At 45.7% G+C, this 17,683-nt stretch overlaps 1 protein-coding gene across 5 annotated transcripts in view; it reads left to right on the top strand.

Annotated features, from left to right (window-relative positions):
• Positions 1–17,683, top strand: part of SHROOM4 (shroom family member 4) — a 391,064-nt gene that overhangs the window by 294,308 nt on the left and 79,073 nt on the right. For 3 of the 5 annotated variants that reach the window (XM_085630724.1, XM_085630726.1, XM_085630728.1), the window contains one exon: positions 16,068–16,199. In XM_085630724.1, the coding sequence (XP_085486850.1) occupies positions 16,068–16,199 (132 nt within the window). Of the gene's footprint in view, positions 1–8,119; positions 8,205–9,277; positions 9,575–16,067; positions 16,200–17,683 lie in introns of those variants that run through there. The other 2 variants (XM_085630729.1, XM_085630727.1) reach the window with 2 other exon arrangements.

Genomic DNA, 17,683 nt, shown 5'->3' with positions numbered 1-17,683 from the left:
AATGAAATTCCGATTCATGTAATGTGTCTGTAAGATTTGTAAAGCTTAATAAAATCTGTGTTAAAAAAAACTGTATTCTTCCATGAACTCTGTCTCTGTAAACAGGCCTTTAAGTCTTGTTTTTATCTTGTCACATTTGCTGTGCATTCATAGACCGAGGTCACAAGTCAAGCTCTCTCTTCCAGGGAGCTTGGTGTCTACTTTTCTTTCTCTGACTTCAAAGTGAGAGAATTTATGTGACAATCCTGCTTAGTGTCCATGTAAGAGGAGAGGGTGTAGAATGTTTTTTATTTGTAGCAGACAAAACTAATAACTTTTCTGATGTTTCAGAATATAACAGAATAACATAATTAGTACAAATGGAGACTTTTTTTTTTGTAATTCTGAAGTGTGATGAAAATAAATACTTGAATACGTTCAAAACACACCAATACACTAGGTGATGACATTTGTGCACATTTTCGTTTGTGTGCAGTAAAACTGTATTTCGGTGCAAATGTAATGGTCATTTTAATTGAAAATGTGTTGTCTGTAATGGCACTGCGCTACCACACCATGCATACTCCACACTATACCATACCACTCCACTCTATGCCACTCCACTCCATTCTACAAGACTCCACTCTATGCTCCTCCATTCTAAGACACTTTACGACATGCCACTTCAATCTACAACACTCACTCCATGGCACAAGAGGCCACTCCACGGTATGCCCCTCCACTCCACATCACTTAACCCACTCCATTCTACTCCACTTCAATCTACCCCACTCCAATCTGTTCCACCCCACTCCAATGTACCCCAACTACTGCACCCCACTCTAATCTAATCTACCCTAATCTACTCCACTTCAGTCTAACCCACTTCACCCCAACCTACCCCCAAATCAATCTACCAAGCTAATCTACCCAGTTCCTCCACTAAAATCTACCACACACCAATCTACCTCAATCCACCCCACTCTACCCTACTCTGCCCCAACTCCACTCCAGTCTTCCCCGCTCCACCTCAATCTACCCCACTCCAATCTACCCCACCCCACTCCACGGCACTAACTTTTAGCCTTACTGAACAGCAGCCACACTGGTGTATATAATGGCTAAAACAGATTACCAAAAGTAATAACTTATATTGGTGAGACATATTGGCTTTGCCAATGCTTGTTTTATTAGCATTTTTGGCAATTAGTGGGCTCTTAGAAAGCAGAAAGACACCGGAGAGTCGTGCTGATCAGTAGAATAAAGCAGAGCTGTCAAATGACAGAGCATCATCAGGGGGAATTTTTTTGAGTCACTTATTGTGAAATGTCCAAATAAATGTAAAAATGCCACACTAAAGACATCCATTCCAATATCATAAATAATATCAGGTTCAGCTATGTGAATGTTACATTAGGAACTGCCCTGAGAAGATTTGTAACGGCAAATAGAGGCAATAGGGCAGTTTGGATGTTTCTAAAACATTCTTTGCTGCATGCTAATAGATTTCGAAATTGCAAGGGGTAAGATTGCTTTCCACCACATTAAAAAAAAAAAAAATGCTACGTTTTAATTTTAAAAGGACAATTGATGGACTTTGGGTGATCACTCACCCCAAGTCTGAGATCTGGGCCTAAATCCATTGGTTTTTTTTCTCACCACGCCATTCCAGTTTGGACACAGCCATATGCAAATTAATTCTTGACCCTGCTAGCCATGGGAACAGACCAGCCCGAACTGCCAGGCCAGGTCCTCCCTGGACCGGAAACAAGCATCCTTGGACCTGTTTCAGGGTATCACTCCTTATCAGCTAGGATAGTTTGACTCTTGTGGCATGGAGAGCCTTTACCCACGTCTGGGCATACCCTTTCCACTTGAGGTGACAAATGCAAAAAGAACAATTGATGGACGGAATGATAGATAATGTCAAACACTCAATCCCTGACAGAGATCTGGGCCCAATCCATTGTTTTTTTTGCTCACCACACTATTCCAGTTTGGACCCATCCATATGCAAATTAGTCTTGACCCTGCTCTCCTTAGGAACAGTCCAGCCTGAACTGCATGCCAAGATCATCCCTGGACCAGAAACAAGCAGACTAGGACCAGTTTTAGTGTATCTTCCCTCATCAGCCAGGATAGCTTGACTCTGGTGGCTCGGCGAGCCCTAGATTGCTTGTGTTATAGGCCCAGACATGGGACCCAGGCTTACTGTGCCACTGGAACTAAGCTATACCTGTCTAAAGAGCCACAACTAGGACAAAACCGGTCTTAGGCTTGTGTTCTGGTTAAGTGAGGACCAGACCTGGCAGTTGGGGCTGGACTGTTCCCATTAGGAGCAGGGTCAAGACTTGTTTGCATATGGCTGGGTCTAAACTGAGGTGGCATGGTAGGCATAAAATAATGGATTTCGATGCAGCCCGGAGCGATTGCCAGTGGCTGAGATTAATTCAAGCATTCCATCCATCACGTTGTTGTTTTTGCATTTGCCGCCCTAAGTGCACCGGGTATCCCCAGACGTGGGTCCTGGGCTCACTCTGCTACTGGAACCAAGCTGTACCTGGTTGAAGAATCCAAACTAGGACCAAACCGGTCCTGGGTTGCTTGTGTTCTGGTTCAAATAGCGACCTGGCCTGGCAGTTCGGGCTGGATTGTTCCTAGGAGGAGCAAGGTCAAGACTGATTTGCATATGGCTGGGTTCAAACTGAGGTGGCATGGTGGGCATAAAATTATGTATTGGGATGCGCCCCAGAGCGATTGCAAGTGGCTGAAATTAATTCAAGCATATTTATTCAAGCATTCCATCCATCCCCTTGTTGTTTTGCAGTTTTTCATTGTAAGCTCGAGTCAGAGGTGTCTTGTGAAGAGCGATCTTTGCATTTCATTTAGAGACTTTCAGATAGCTCGTAGCTGCATTAGAACATGCAATTAAATGTCCTGGTTGCGGAGGAGCTCCAGGACTTTTTCTAGTTATTCCGCCCCTACCCTGTTAACGTGAGCGTCACATTTAACAACGTCTGGCTTTTCAGCTGGGACTTTGGACTACTTTTTAATGAGAATGTGAAAGTACAAGTCCCATCTTTTGTGGTGCTGTCAGCTGAAAAAGGGGGCGCTGATTGAAAGTCACCCATATCCCTAGTACAGGGTTTATGTAAAGGGAGCTGGAGCTTAGAAGGGGATTTTCTTTCTGACCTTTTTTACACCATGTCCGGATAACAGTTGGTCTGATTAATTGTGCGACGTGCAGTGCATTTTCTCTTGGAAAATTCAACAGATAAACCTGCTAAAATTTAAGGGGGGGAATATTGTTGAGTGGCTAATGGGACATGAGTTATAAGAACCAAAATCCATATATTATGTCCCATTTTTCAGACAATAATCGTAATTGGATGCTATTTGTCACATCTGATAAATTCTGGTACTTTCAGAGGTGGAATATACCGGTCCAATAAATATTGCACCCTATAGTCAGGGACTATGATGGGTTGTTCGGGAATTTACATTTTTTTGGCTTGTAGCCGGGCATGTGCTCTCATTTATCAGAAAATATGATAAGTTTAATGAGCAGAGACCGGCACATGTCTGACAACAGCCTGCATGTTGTAAGGGTCACTTTCAACCCGCCCTTGCATTTTAGCCACCCACACTTTCGATTCTGGGATTTATATTCAGGGCCACTGAAATTATGCAATTCTGTGGGCGTGGCTTTTTTTTAGCATAATAATGGGGTTGGCACATTTGCCACTTAATCCGTCATCTGCTGCATAATCTGCAGATTTTAACAGAATAAATGTTTCTAGCTCAAACAGATTAAAAGTTACTTAAATCTTGGTGCAAATTGTTTGCACACAGCGGAAGGCCATTCACAAAGGTTAACTGGTCTAGCTTTAATTTGCTGCTTCTGCATTTGGTTGTTAAACTGATACCAATGAGGTGAAATCTTTGCCCAAACAGTAAGCCTATGTCCAAAAATGACAAGATAATTAAGTGATACTATATAAAAAAAATACATTGGGCAGCAGCAGTTTCAGTGGGGTCACTAGTCTAGGGTGGGCATGTTTCTCCATATTTCTCTAAATGGTTGGATAAACACACAAACACAATAGTGTGAATAAACAAGTGTAAAGCTGGAGACCTTGCTTGCAATTCGTAACTACAATACATCCCTAAACTAAAATGTACACTTTATCTGAAAGACTGTTCTATGCTTATTATGGCCCACTGTGTTTCTAAGATCACTTATCAAGGCCAGGCACCCTTTTCCAAGTTCTCGGCTTTTCTTTTACTAGTTTTTGTTCTGGATGCGTTACTGTAATCGGAGCGTCACAGAGCTACACCTCCCATAATGCAGTGAGTGTTAAATGGAAGCCTGGAACTGGTGACCTGCTGACCGTGAGGGATTTGGCAATTTCATTTACTAGAGAAAGGGAATGCATGCATTTTTGTAAATGTTCACCCTATGTTGGTTAGAAAAGTTACTAGAGGGCTCCCTGTCGTCCTAAACACCTTGTACCCGTCCAGGGCGTTCATTTAATAGCGCAATGCATTCTGTGATTTGTAGGCCTGGTTAACCTCAGTTGAACTAGTTGGACTGATATTCCAAATAACAGTGATTATTTGAAGGAAAATCCCGAATAGGAAAACAGTGTCTTTAATAACATGAAGTTATCATGTAACCTTTTATGCCTGACCTTCCCTTTTGTTATGGTGCCAAAGCGCTCGAGCTTCACACGTCCGCTCATGGCCCTTTTAGTTTAAGTAGTAGTATAGAAGGCACACATTTCACCTATGACCTCTGAGCTAGGCGCATGCGAGAGTAGCTAATCCAATACATGGTGTAGCTTTGCTTTCTGTGATTTGTAGTGCTAATTGTATAATGTAACACACAGGACTACAAATCCCCGAATGCAAATAAAACCTGGACTGGGTTACTCTTGCATGGGCCTGGGACTTGAGAGCCCTGTTTCCCTCGCATTATGGTTGCTTATGCGATTATGTCATGCTGTCATTTGACATGCAGTACAGTACTGCAAAGTGTATGTTTGACGATGTAGACTTTTACTGAATGAATATATTGTGTTTTTGTTTGTTTTGTGGTTTTTTACGGAAAGAAAGGGTACTTTTGAACGCCCAGCACCTTCCACCATACCTCACCTGATGCAGACGGCCCTGTGAGTCCCTGCTCGTCTCGGTGTGTGTAACCCCCGTACCTCACCGCCTGCCACGCCCGCTTCAGTGGGAAGCGGCGGTTTGGGCGTCTGACAGCTGCAGGCCAGCCGCACACTTCCGGGTGCAGGTTGGAGTCTATTATTAACCGTCTGTACACAATCCCTGCTGACTCCCCTCTGACGTAACCGCTATCCTGGTCCTCTGGCGGATACTGTGGGAGGCGCGTGCACCGCAGGCTGAGAGCGGCGCGAGCTCGTGCAGCGTCAGAGGCGCAGCCTGTGTGTCATGGGCCCTAGTGCCGGGGAGGAAATGGGCCCTGTGACCTCTGGCTGGAACTGCGAAATACAGGAATAATCAGAGTTTAGTGTGCTCCGGTGCCACTGCACCTGCTGCACCTGGAAGCTACACCTCTAGTGCCAGGGAGGAAACGGGCCCTGTGACCTCTGGCTGGAACTGCGAAATACAGGAATAACCCGAGTTTAGTGTGCTCCGGTGCCACTGCACATGGGAGCTATGCCCCTAGTGCCAGTTGCGTTAAAAAATGTGAGTGCCATGGGGTCGGACGAACCCAGTGACTGGGCAGAAATGATATATTCTTATTTTCAGTTTTCGCGAGTAATGCATCCCTCAACTGGTTCAAAGCTGTGAGGATGCCATCCGGTCCTGGTATTACAGCCCACTGCATTGGCCCTGTTGGGACCTTTAGATTCGCTTTACCCAATCTAAGGATACTTAGTCTAAATGGACTGCATTTAAAAAAAAATAAAAAGAAGAAGAAATGCTTTTGTCCTAAGGATAAGCGGACCTTGTTATGTACAACAGCTTCAGACAGTCGTGGCTTTTTCGCCTGCATCATGCTGCTTTCTGAGACGAGGAGTTTTTTTTATACTACTGTCTGTGTGGCCTTGAAAACAATAGCAGGCAAAGTGCTGTTTTCTTTGGGGTAATGTAATTGTAATTGTATTTAAATAGCGCTTGCTAACCCTGACGAGGCGTCCATCGTCTTTCAGAGTGAAAGTCATGACAGTGGCGCCCCCTAGCATTTTATTGAATAACATCCGATTCCCTCAGGAAGACCACAACAGGTGAACTTCCGATTAGCAAAATGTGAAACACACAATTTACACTTTAAACTTTGTTTAAAATATATTTTTAGGTCTATCTTGCAAGCACTTCTGTCGGCGTACCTATTACTTACAACATAAAAGAGTGAGTATTGTCTCAGCCCCTCTCTTCCATTGGCTTGCTTGGGTCAGGCTTCTTCAGCCATTGGCTTGTTTGGGCCAGGCTCCTTCGGCCATTGCTTATAGACCGCGTCAGTCACATGTTGGATCCTCCTCCCAGGAAGTGGTTGCATTGTAGTGCTTGAAGGACTATTTTACATCTGAAAAGTACACTCAGTCATCACAGTTTTACTTGTATTCATTTATCTTATACCTGCTTTGTTTTGAAAAAGCATCCCTTTTCTGACATTTTTTTCACGACAAGATAAGCTGGTTCACTTTAGGGCAATACAAACGTTACAGCAAGGATGCTAAGGTCATTCCTCTAAGGTTTTACATTAGATGAATGAACCTTTCGTGTCCCTAGCAACCAGACTCAGCTGTCAAGCTACCAATAAGAAGCAGTGTGCCTGGCTGCTCCCCTGCACCAGCGCTACAAACTCGGCTCATCCGGCAGCTTTGGCAACACCAATAGATCTAATAGATCGTACTTATAAGTGAAAATATTAGCCATGCCTATTGGCTTTAGCAGACCTTGTTTTTATTCAGGGCTATTTATTTGGTGTTCAGCTTACTTGGCATCAGCTAGGCACTCAGAAACACATAGTTTTTTTTTTAAAAAAAGGTAAATGTTTATTGTTGATTAATTAAAATCACCCAATACAATAAATGATTCACAGTTGATCATATCAAATACAATGCAACGATAAAAGAGAAAGAAAAAAGGCCCCCTTACAACAAAATATAGAACCGTAATCGGTACCTTTAACTAACACTTTACAAGGGTAAACTGTCACCCTTATAAGATTGCTAAATGGTGCAAAGTGAATAAAAACCATGCATAGTTGCCTCGTGCGTCTCCAGGCCCCCGTTTTGCCCGCGGTACTTTGCATCCTGGAACATGTGTTTTTGATCCTCCCATTATTAGTATGGACTTCAGATTCCCAGCATGCCACTGGCTGTTAGTCTGAAAGCCTGGATTCCGTGTGTCTTGTTTTCGCCTGTCAGATTCCATCTGACAGTGGTGAGTTTTTGGATACCGAGGCGATAGCCTCATTATTCCATATTCATTTTGAGTTTCTTTTAGTCGCTGTTTAGGTTGTCTTATTGATGTGTGACGCTTTGTCACAGTAGAGGGTGGATCACAAGGTCAGCGCTGTGATAGGCAGTGGGTTGCGGTCAATTTTGGGTTGCGGAAGTGTCAGCAAGTTTAGTCGCAAAAGCCTGGATTGACTGAGAGTGTCACATATAACATGATGTGCATCACTTGACAGCGTTGCTGGATTTTAGGGGATGCAGTCAAATATGTGCACTTAACAAACGTGGAGCAAATTTGCCCACACCGCTTTAATTCCGCAGTGATATCTAGAAACATAAACAATAATACAACTTGTAAAATTATATTTCCCAAGACCCTGACTATATCTATTTAATTAACATAACTGAATGTAGGCCCGTGTCACGTGTGACACCATCAGCCAGTCCTGGTTTTGTTACCAAAAGCCCATGCGGAGAATTGTCACACATTCCTGTAATAGGGAACTACTGGTACCAGAATGCAAAGAGAAGCCAGGACTGACATGCCCAACTTTATATATTTGTATGCCATTGCATTTAGCAAAGGTTAGGGGCTCATAGGACACACAGATTTTTTTTTTAAACTAATTAAAATCCGCCTCCTATGCCAGTGTTCACCAAAGGTGGTCCCACAATACCCTCTTTCTGTGGTTCGTGTGAGTACCGAGGAAGTGCAAAGAGCCAAAACAGGAAGTGAACCCTATGTGGATGCTGGGAAGGGAGATTCCCTGAAAACCCTCACTACCGCAGGAAAAGGTACTCGTCTTTTAGTTTGAGGTTTCTGTTTTGGATGCCTGAACATTAATTGTAATTCTGCCAATTTCTATTATGGTGAAAAGTGAATAAGATTGAATTTAAGGAAGCTAGAATTATTTGCGTTGTTTGTCAAGTCTGATATGTATTTACCTTCCCGCTGGCAATTCACCTTTAAGAGGGTAACCCCTCTTTTGGCTAACGAGGCAGGCATTGTTTACTTCCGTAACTCTGGTTGGGCAGTTCTTTGTCAGTGTCACCCGATTTGTCCATATTTCTTGGGGACGGACTACCATTTTTCAGTCGAGCATCCCTGTAACTGTACAGCCAGAGCGCGAACGTTTCCTAATTGCGTCGGAAGTTCGCTGTGTCGATTTGCATTGTGGTAGTTGTAGTTCTGGATTAATAATGTGTGGCATGGAACTACGAATACTGGAATGCACTGAAACACACCTGGACAAGGTGTACTATGCATCGATTCGGGAAAGAGAAGAACTCCAAAAGCCCAGCGTATTTTAGTGGAAGTCCAGTGGGACCGGTGTTTTCATGTGAGGCGCCTTCAGCACAGTGTTAAAAGAGTAATGCCTGGGTATTTGCCAGAGGTTCGGGAGATCGCTGCTGATCCAGGCGTGTCCAGTGCCACCGAAAAGGGGTACAGGTGGGTGAGCGTGCTCTAGACAGGCCTCTAACTAGTTCTTTGGTGTTGCCTCAGCCCGGAAGTTGAACATTCACATCTTGCCCCTCAACTTCTGCGGAGGGACTAGGAGGCACGACTGACTATTCCCGACACTTCACGTCTATAATGTGTGATCTTGGGCACGTTATTTTATCCCATTGAGTCAGATTTGGGGCGCCTAGAAACGGGCGTAAGTAAACCTGGAGTATTGGACGCGGTAAGAAGAAGGCACTTCTCCCAGCGCTGCCCTCCCTCGCCGAGTTCCTGGAGCGTGAGGCACAAAACCGGATATTGTTACAGCTGCTGCCTGTAAAGCAGGTTAAGGTTGTTTGCCGCAGACAGGTGGTTGGTTCTCACTGAAAGTTTTATGGTGATGAGCGGGTTATTGATGGGAGGCTACAGACAGCGAAAGTGTTCGCAGGGACAGGCTCGCTTTCTCTTCGGGTGATTTGTCTCGGAGATCCTTGCGGGAGCTGGCCTTTTGGGCTCGGCAGGGGATGGGCAACCTTTGCTGCCAGAGCCCCGCGAGGGGGACTGGACGCTGGCGCCCACTTGTTAAGGCGCTGGGCAGGTGGCGCTTGTACCCTGGTATTGCCCCATGCCAGTTTTCTTCTCAGTGGCCGTTGCGGGGGATGTCTCCTGTGTAGGCACGACCGGAATCTGCAGCAGCACCGAAAAACCCTGCAGAGAGCATGGGGTGAGTAGGCATTAGATGTACTATTATAGCGCACAGCAGAATCCTTATCGTCTTAAGACGCTTAAATACAGGACGTTATCACCCAATGTATGGGTACACAGTCATTTGCAAGACTTTGATGCGGCGAGCACGCGCCTAGACTTCATTCGTCCCCGGTTCCACTCTCAGTAGCAGGTGCACAACCGACTGAGCTGCGCTGTGGCGCAGTCTGAGCAGCAGTGGTCCCCAGTCTGATCTTATTTATGCAACATTCTAAAACTTTTATTTGGATTGTTTGCGGCATTGGCGGCAGAGAGTGGTGTGAGCTCGTGCTGTTACAATGTTTGTCATTCCTTTTCTTGTTCATAATCGACTCCCTGTGTGATCTTCGGAAGGTAACTGTGCCCTGCCCTCGTCTTCGCCAATCCATTTCAGACCTTCCACCCCCGAGGGCTAAAAAGCGCTTCGAAGTCAGGTCGGGGGTAGTAAGAGCTATATAAATGCATTTACAATGCAATCATATCTGTAATTTGTCCTTGGAACTCGTTCACGTAACATGAGCCTATTGGTTCGATCACAGATACATTATTGATCTCCTCATTAAAACGACAGATACTTGATTAATACCTGGAAAATGAAAGGTAGTTACAGGGCTCTCCAGGTTGCCCGGTCCATGCTTGATTTGCGCATCCATTCCAGGTTTTTTCTTTGAATTCTGGGACTTGCTGTTCTGTTGATCTCATTCCGACCCCAGGGGCCGCATTATGCATTGTGCCCCGGGGGCTAAACAAGCGTGTGCCCCCCTGGGCACTATGGTATTACAGAAGGGGCCGCAGATGAGTGAGGGTCGTCTGCATTACTGATGCCGCTGGCGCACATGTAGTGCCGGCGCCATCTCGAGCGGGCGCCCCCTTGTTTCCGTTGGGGACCATAATAAGACGCAGGTGTAAACAAGCCCTTAGGAAGTGCACTGTCTGTGAGCCCCGTGAGGGCAGCCTTTTTGAGGGGTGAAAAGGGGCCCCTTGGACCTCCCAGACACCCACTGCAGGTGGGTGCAGTCACTCACTTCACCCGTTTGCGGGGGATCTATGTTACCTCTTAAAAGTGCAGGCGGCTGCCTCCTGCACTGTAAAACCCAGAGTGGCTTTAAAGCAGCCCCTAGGCCAGCGACAAGCTTAATTGTGTCATGAGGGCAGCGCATTTGTGATAACAGGCCCAACTATCCTGGTCTGCGCAAGGCACATCTTTTCAAAGGTGTGCCTGGCGCAGACCGAGGCAGGTTGCCTATTCTGTAATCGGGCCCCAGGACCCCGGCCAGACTGGGAACTGAAACCAGCCCTGGCACTCAGCTCGACTGGCCCCTAAGGGGCAGGGGCATGCGAGTGGGAAGCACCACTCCTGCTACCGCTTTTGTTACAGGCGGCCGATATTGCAGCACTGCTGTAAAACCGGCCCGGTAACAAAACCAACCCCCACCCCTCCGGCCCACTGGGGAAATGCCTGGAGCCCGCTATGGCCAGTCCGGCCCTGCCCAGGACTGCAACTCCTAGATTGCAAAGCAAAAGTCTGGGCTGGATGAGCTTCTGACGCTTGATCCAGGGAAACTTACGATTTATGCAATCTGTTGATTAAAAAGGTGGATTTCATTTTTTTGTGTGTACATTTTTGAAGATGATTTTTTTTCAGTTTTGAGCTTGCTGTTTTCTTATGAGACACTGCATAAGCCTGTTTGTTCTTAAGAACATGAAGATAGACAGATAGATGGATAGATAGATAGATGTCATCTTCAGTGTAATAAGCGGGTGAGCCTTAAACACGGTGTCGGGGTTGTGAAAAGAAGGTAGACCGAGCCATGTCAGCGACTGCCATGAAAGTCTGGCATCCCTCCCATCCACCTCGGCTTAAATTGGACAGACCTGTTCTAGCATTATCCGCTAATGCCCTCGCACTACAACAGACACTTCCAGTCTTGGGCCTTTATTCAGCAAACAGGTGTATCCTGGGTATTGTAGTCTCAGCTCCATTCAGCATGACCAAGAAGCTAACCCCAGATGGCAATGATTGTTATTTTGCTTTTTGAAAGCGCATTTTTCTCTTTTTTCAGTCGTGCAGCAGCTTAATGTGGAATGTCCTCTCACTGCGGAGACAGATACTTCCTGTCATGCCATGGGAGTGTGCCCCGCTCAGAGAAATCTCTGGCCAGGTTCATGCTTAACACACCTGCAAACAATGATCTGTAAAAGGAAAGGCCTGCATTGGAAAGGTTGTGTCCTGGTGACATAGTTATCTATTTACCATATTTTTTTAGAGAGGTGTCTTAAGCTGACAAAATGACATTTACAGAAGGGACCTTTATTCTATGTAAAACGTTTGCTTAGGAGCCCTAAAATCTCAGAGTGTTTTCAAGTTTGCATGCTGCAGCATCGATCCTGTGTTGTAATCCTGTCATTGAGACGCTGGGAGGGTAACCATGGAAGCTAAGCCCATTTCTCATGCACATAATGGAAAGTATTATGGTGGTAATCTTAAATTGCCCAAAAATAGAACATTGTCTCAGGGACAATGGACAGTTCTATTTTTTGATTCACATTTTGTCATTAATAAGTTTTAATATGTGCATCTACATTTTAAATCCCCAAATTGTGAAGTTTTAAACCTTGCAGCATGTCTCTTAACCCCTTCGATGCTGCGCAGATTCCGCCGCTGTGCTGACGGAATCTTGCGCGGGCGTGGTCATGACGGAATGGTTCCGTCATGAGCACAGCTCAACTGTGGGTCATGACGGAACCATTCCGTCATGAGCACCGAAGGGGTTAATCTCCGCTGTGCCAGCACCTTCTTTAGAAGCTATGGGATTCTGTGATGCATCTGGTTTTTAGGCACATAGGGGCATATTTACAAGAACTGATGCATCCGCATCGGTTCGTCAGATTCTGTGCTCCTTCCGCAAATGCCCTAATGACACCATGGATGTGCTGTATGTGTTATACAGTGCTCCTTGGCACAATGATTCACGGATGCGTAACAAATTCGGACACATCTTTTGGCGCTAAAGTGACGCATTGCTGGAGTTGGTCGTAGGATTAAAGCAACTCCAGCAATGCATCAGAATACAGAGACGAGTCCTTTATTAAAAGCCCTGTGTAAATTCGTACGCCTGGTTTGAGAAGGCGTAGGTATTTTAACTCGGTCAAGCCGTAGAGTGACGCAGTGAAATGTTGTAAATTTCACTGCGTCAGTTCTACATGGCTTTTAACGCGGGACGGCCTGCCCTGCATGCATTATACCTGGCGCAACTATAATGCGACGCAGACCTCTACAAACTGAGCGCATTGGAGCACAGATTGCGCCACCACTACGTAAAAAAAAGGACGGCGCTAGCTCCTTGTAAATATGCCCCATAGTGTCACATTGCTACTCGGTAATTAAGGCTTTGTCTAACTGAAATGGGCGCTGTATGTGGCATGTAAGAAAGTGTGTTTCCCCCCCACCTTAAGTAATAAACACAATCCTTGTGATGGTGAGCCACTAAAAGTCATTAAATTAACCTGAACTCAACCCCCGGTAGCAGTGGCGCAGAGCAGACAGACTTCACTCAGAGGCAATATGTAACGTATTTATGCAGTGCCAAAATGGTAATAAAGTCAAAACACAAACCAATTAAGACAAGTTAGAGCAAATTGTAATAGATTAAATGACACCAAAACAGTCTGTCTCCAGAATGCAGAATGATGCCCCTTAACTGGAAAAAAAGGCACTGGTGATCCTGCTGTTAAAGAAAGCTAATGCCCATCCATGCACCCTGTGCAACTATAGGCCCATCTCCCTCATCGTGGCAAGATGCTTGAATCCCTGGTGTATCGTCAGATCACCAGCTACGTGGAACAGGACAAAATTGCACATCGTTCCCAGTGGGGGTTCAGCGCTGGTTTCCGTACAGAACTTGCCCTCTCTGGAGTCACCAAATACATCAGAAAGCAGCCCCGACGCAGGCCAGAAGGCGGTGGTCATCCTACCTGATCTCTCTGCCGCCTTCAATACGGTGTCTCACCTGATCCTCTTACAAACGCTGGAGGAGGCGGGCATCGGGGCCACAGTTTTTACATGACTGCGCCCCTTCCCAACAGATAGGCATCAGGGAGTCTTCCTCTCGCCCTTCACCTTCCAGTCTAGAGCCATAATCAGCGGTGTCCCCCAGGGCTGATCCTTAAGCCCAACCCGTTTTAACATATACCTGGCCCCGCTAGACCTAGTAGCACAAAGTTGGGTATGGACATCGGCTCATACGCAGCCCACACACAACCTATGCTATCCTTCACTCAACTCGACAACTCTGTTATTGGACATGTTCAGAGCTGTCTCAAATTCATAGCTCAATGGATGCATAACGGTCGTCTACAACTAATTTCTGTCAAAACGGAAATTCTGACATATGGGTCTTCCTCCCCCCATGACACATTGCATCTCTGGCACCTAGGACTGACCCTCCGCCCCACCCCCCCCTCCACTGCCGTTAGGAACCTGGGGTTCATGATGGACACCACCCTCTCCTTCAGATCCCAGGTCAAGGTCACGGCTGCCATTTGTTTGTCCGGTAAATCCTTGAAGAAATGGTTTGAATACTTGCCACTGGACACCTGCAAGAGGATTGTGCATTCGCTCATCACCTCCAGGCTGGACTACGCCAACGTACTATACCTAGGCGGCCCACACAATATATTGGCTTAAATGCAGCATGCACAAAATGCCACCGCAAGGTTTATTCTGAACATCCAAAATGCCAGTCCATCAGACTCTGACTCCAAGAACTACACTGGCTCCAGTCAAGTCCAGGATTAAGTTCAAAACTCTCTTGATCACTCAAAGAGCCCTCCAACAAAGGGGTCCCAGATACATACCCGACATGCTTTATCGCTACTCCACTGCAAGAACTGTCTGTTCCTTTAATCCCAACCTCCTATGCATTCCCAGGTACCACCGAGCCAGAGCAAGGGGCGGATAGTTTGCGGTTCTTGCACTAAGCCTCTGGTCTATTCCCACCGAAAGCCAGCTTAAAGCTCAGCTGAAATCTGTGATTTTCAGGGAGCTGTAACTCCCCCGTATATTTGCATTCTATAAATATATCTTCATTCATTCGAAGAGCCCAAGAATTACATTTCTAGCTGCTTCATAGTCAAAAATAGCATGGCTAAATTTTATAGTGCATCCTTGTGTTTCTCCATGGAACAGCCAGCCTTGCTACAGTGAAAATAGCTTTTAGGTGCTAGTCACTAGAAAGACATGTTTAACATTACCTTTCTACATGCCCTACCTTTTGAATATCATGCACCCTGCCCTATAAGGCCTACTTAGGGGTGACCTATTCATATTTAAAGGGAGGGTTTTGGCCTGTCTGATTATTTTGTCAGGTTGAGTTACAGATTTTAAACTGCTCCACTCAGGCTACAGTGGTAAGCCTGAAGCCATGTTTTACACTGCAACTGTAGTGAATGGCCGCCCACTAGTGGCTACTAACTTACAGGCACTGGTGACACTTTGTACCATATACTAGCAACTTCTAAGTAAGTTAAAATAATATGCAATTTAGGGTTATGCCAATTCAACCATGTTAAAAGGGGACACACAGGCACTTTACTACTGCTTAGCAGGGGTTAAGTGTACATAGTTCAATAGCCACCGAAAACAAAGCAAAAATCTGGGGGTACACTACACAAGATGGTCATTTCCTACATGACTTATCCGCCTCATCGTATGAGGTGCTTTGGTGGAGGCTTCACCTAGTAGAAATCCCCTCTAACCAGTTGGGTGGGTTTCTGTTGGAACCAGTTGTGGCGTATGAGGTTTTAGACATTAATCTAAAAACTTTAAGCAGAAAAACATTGTTGGAGTTCTTTTTCAAATAGGACGACCAATATAATCCACAGACTTTAATCACCAGTGCGAATATGCAACTTGAATATCTCCATAGCAGAACAGTAGATGTCCAGAAATGCCCCTGCAGGAACTTCAGTCTGTCCAAATCAATTTTTATATGTCGGCTGAAAATTATGCTATTGGTATTGTAAATAATTTCTTAGCTGTTGGCATCAAGCGGTCCTGAAAACAATGTACATTTAAGGAAAATAATTTTCAGGACTTGGTCCAAGAATCAAAAAAATGCAGATGCTGAGGCAAATTTTCAGCAGGAATTTGTATACTTGTATCTGCTGGGTTTTCAAGGACTGGTTAAACACTGGAAATGTGTGGTTGGTAGACTGCCTTGTATTGCCAGAAGGGGGTGTGCAGTTGGATACAGATGTGCATTGCAGCGGTGCTTGGTGCCTCTGTCCGCTCTGCTGGAAACTTCCCTCTTAGGATGTCATGGATAAAAACCTGAGTGTATCTGAGCTCGCTGTGTCCACTGATTAAAGAATGCTTTTGTCCCCCGCTTGTTGACAGAGGGAAGCCCTGTGGGAAGTGATTTCAGAGCCAGTCCCTTGTGCTGACTTCCTTTTCCCCTTCTTGTCTCTGGCAGGAGGAATGTCCCCGTCATAAGGCCTCACTCATGGCACCTGGCCAAGCTGTCGGAGGTCCGCCCTGAAGCGGGCACCATGCACTTTCCTCCAGACACCTTCAGCTTGTCCTGGCACTCGGGATGCGAAACAAGGTGAGTACTTGTCCCCCTTTGGCCTCAGAGCGGGAACTTTCTGTCTGTGGGATGGGAGGTGGCACACTTCCAATGTGTTTGGAATGTTTGGATCCACAGGCTCTTTTCTTTCCTGTTTCCTAGCACTTCACGCTTGTAATCAGTGAGCACAATGCCTAGACTCGAAGGAATGGAATGGGACCATTAAACTTCCTTCCTCTGGCATCAGGAGGTGCAGAACTCATGCAACAAATGCATACCTCTTGTTTATATGCTTCCCTTTGATTTAGGGACACTGACTGTGTATGTCTGGATACAGTCTGGAGTACCAACCAATTAGGGGGTCATTGTGTACTCCAGTTTGATGCATGAAAGCTTCAAAAACATTACAGAAACCAGAAGAAATACCTTTTGGTTATGTTTCAAAGATGATTTATTGCTTCATGAGCTTCTGCCATTTCCACACTTCTCTTAGTTCTTCCTTCCTGTTTTGACTCCATGGAGGAAACCCGTCCAATTGAAAGGCTCATAGAACAAAGTAACTCAATGCCATTATCCCGAAGACGGGACTCCTGCATGAATGTTACCCGGAAATCTCTGAACCAGGCACCCTGTGACTGTCAAGGAGCCCCTTTCCTTCACCTGGTCTAATGAAGAGGGAACCATTTTGCCTATTTTGAAGCATACCTGCTCAGCCACCAGTTCTGGAAGCCAATCAAGGTGACAGCCATAGACAACTTCACTTTCAACAGCATTGTCTCAGCAGAAGACTTTAAGCGCTGGAAAAATGTGCGCCTTTATTTTCTCCAGACAGAACTCCCTGCCTGCTTCCACTGTAGTCCTCTTTAAATATCTTCCCCAGCAACACTCTGAGTCAAGGCCATCCCCATGCTCAATCACCCTAGGCCTCCACTTATCTATCAATCTGATCCAACATTAGCATTTACACTTTGATGTAACAACCTTTATTGGCAACATAGAAAATAAATATTCATGCACAGATTCTTACTCGTTCTCTGCTCACCTGCCAGCCGCGCGGTCCCCCTCCTGTGTCTCCTGGGTTGCATCCACTGCTATACATTTTGACTCTCAAAAGAGTCATTAAAGGGCAATCAACTGCTGTACAGTTGGAAATAGGGATACACAGTAGCCACACTATGTTGCATACAAGGAGGACAGGCTTGTAACTTCATCCAGTAGCACCTTTACACTAAGTTTCATACTTGTCTAAGTATTTTCAGCCACTGTTGCTCACTTCCTTTTACCCAGAGCCCGTTTGTCAGCTCTTGGTGCACCCATAAATCCACAAGGCCGTCTATCCCTGCACTCCGCCTGCAGCGGGCACCTCCACCAGCATCACCCTCTTACAGAATCTCTGCAACAAGCTATCTGAATTCTTCTGCAGCAAGAAAACCTCCATATACAGCAACTTCAACCCTTAACTGGACCCTGCTGACCTTGCAAGTCGCCTTCACGTCTCGACCAAAGAGGAGACCATGACCTCA

Source organism: Triturus cristatus, chromosome 10, assembly GCF_964204655.1.
Source record: "Triturus cristatus chromosome 10, aTriCri1.1, whole genome shotgun sequence".
Lineage (NCBI taxonomy): Eukaryota > Metazoa > Chordata > Amphibia > Caudata > Salamandridae > Triturus > Triturus cristatus.
This window is presented reverse-complemented; position numbering and strand designations above follow the sequence as displayed.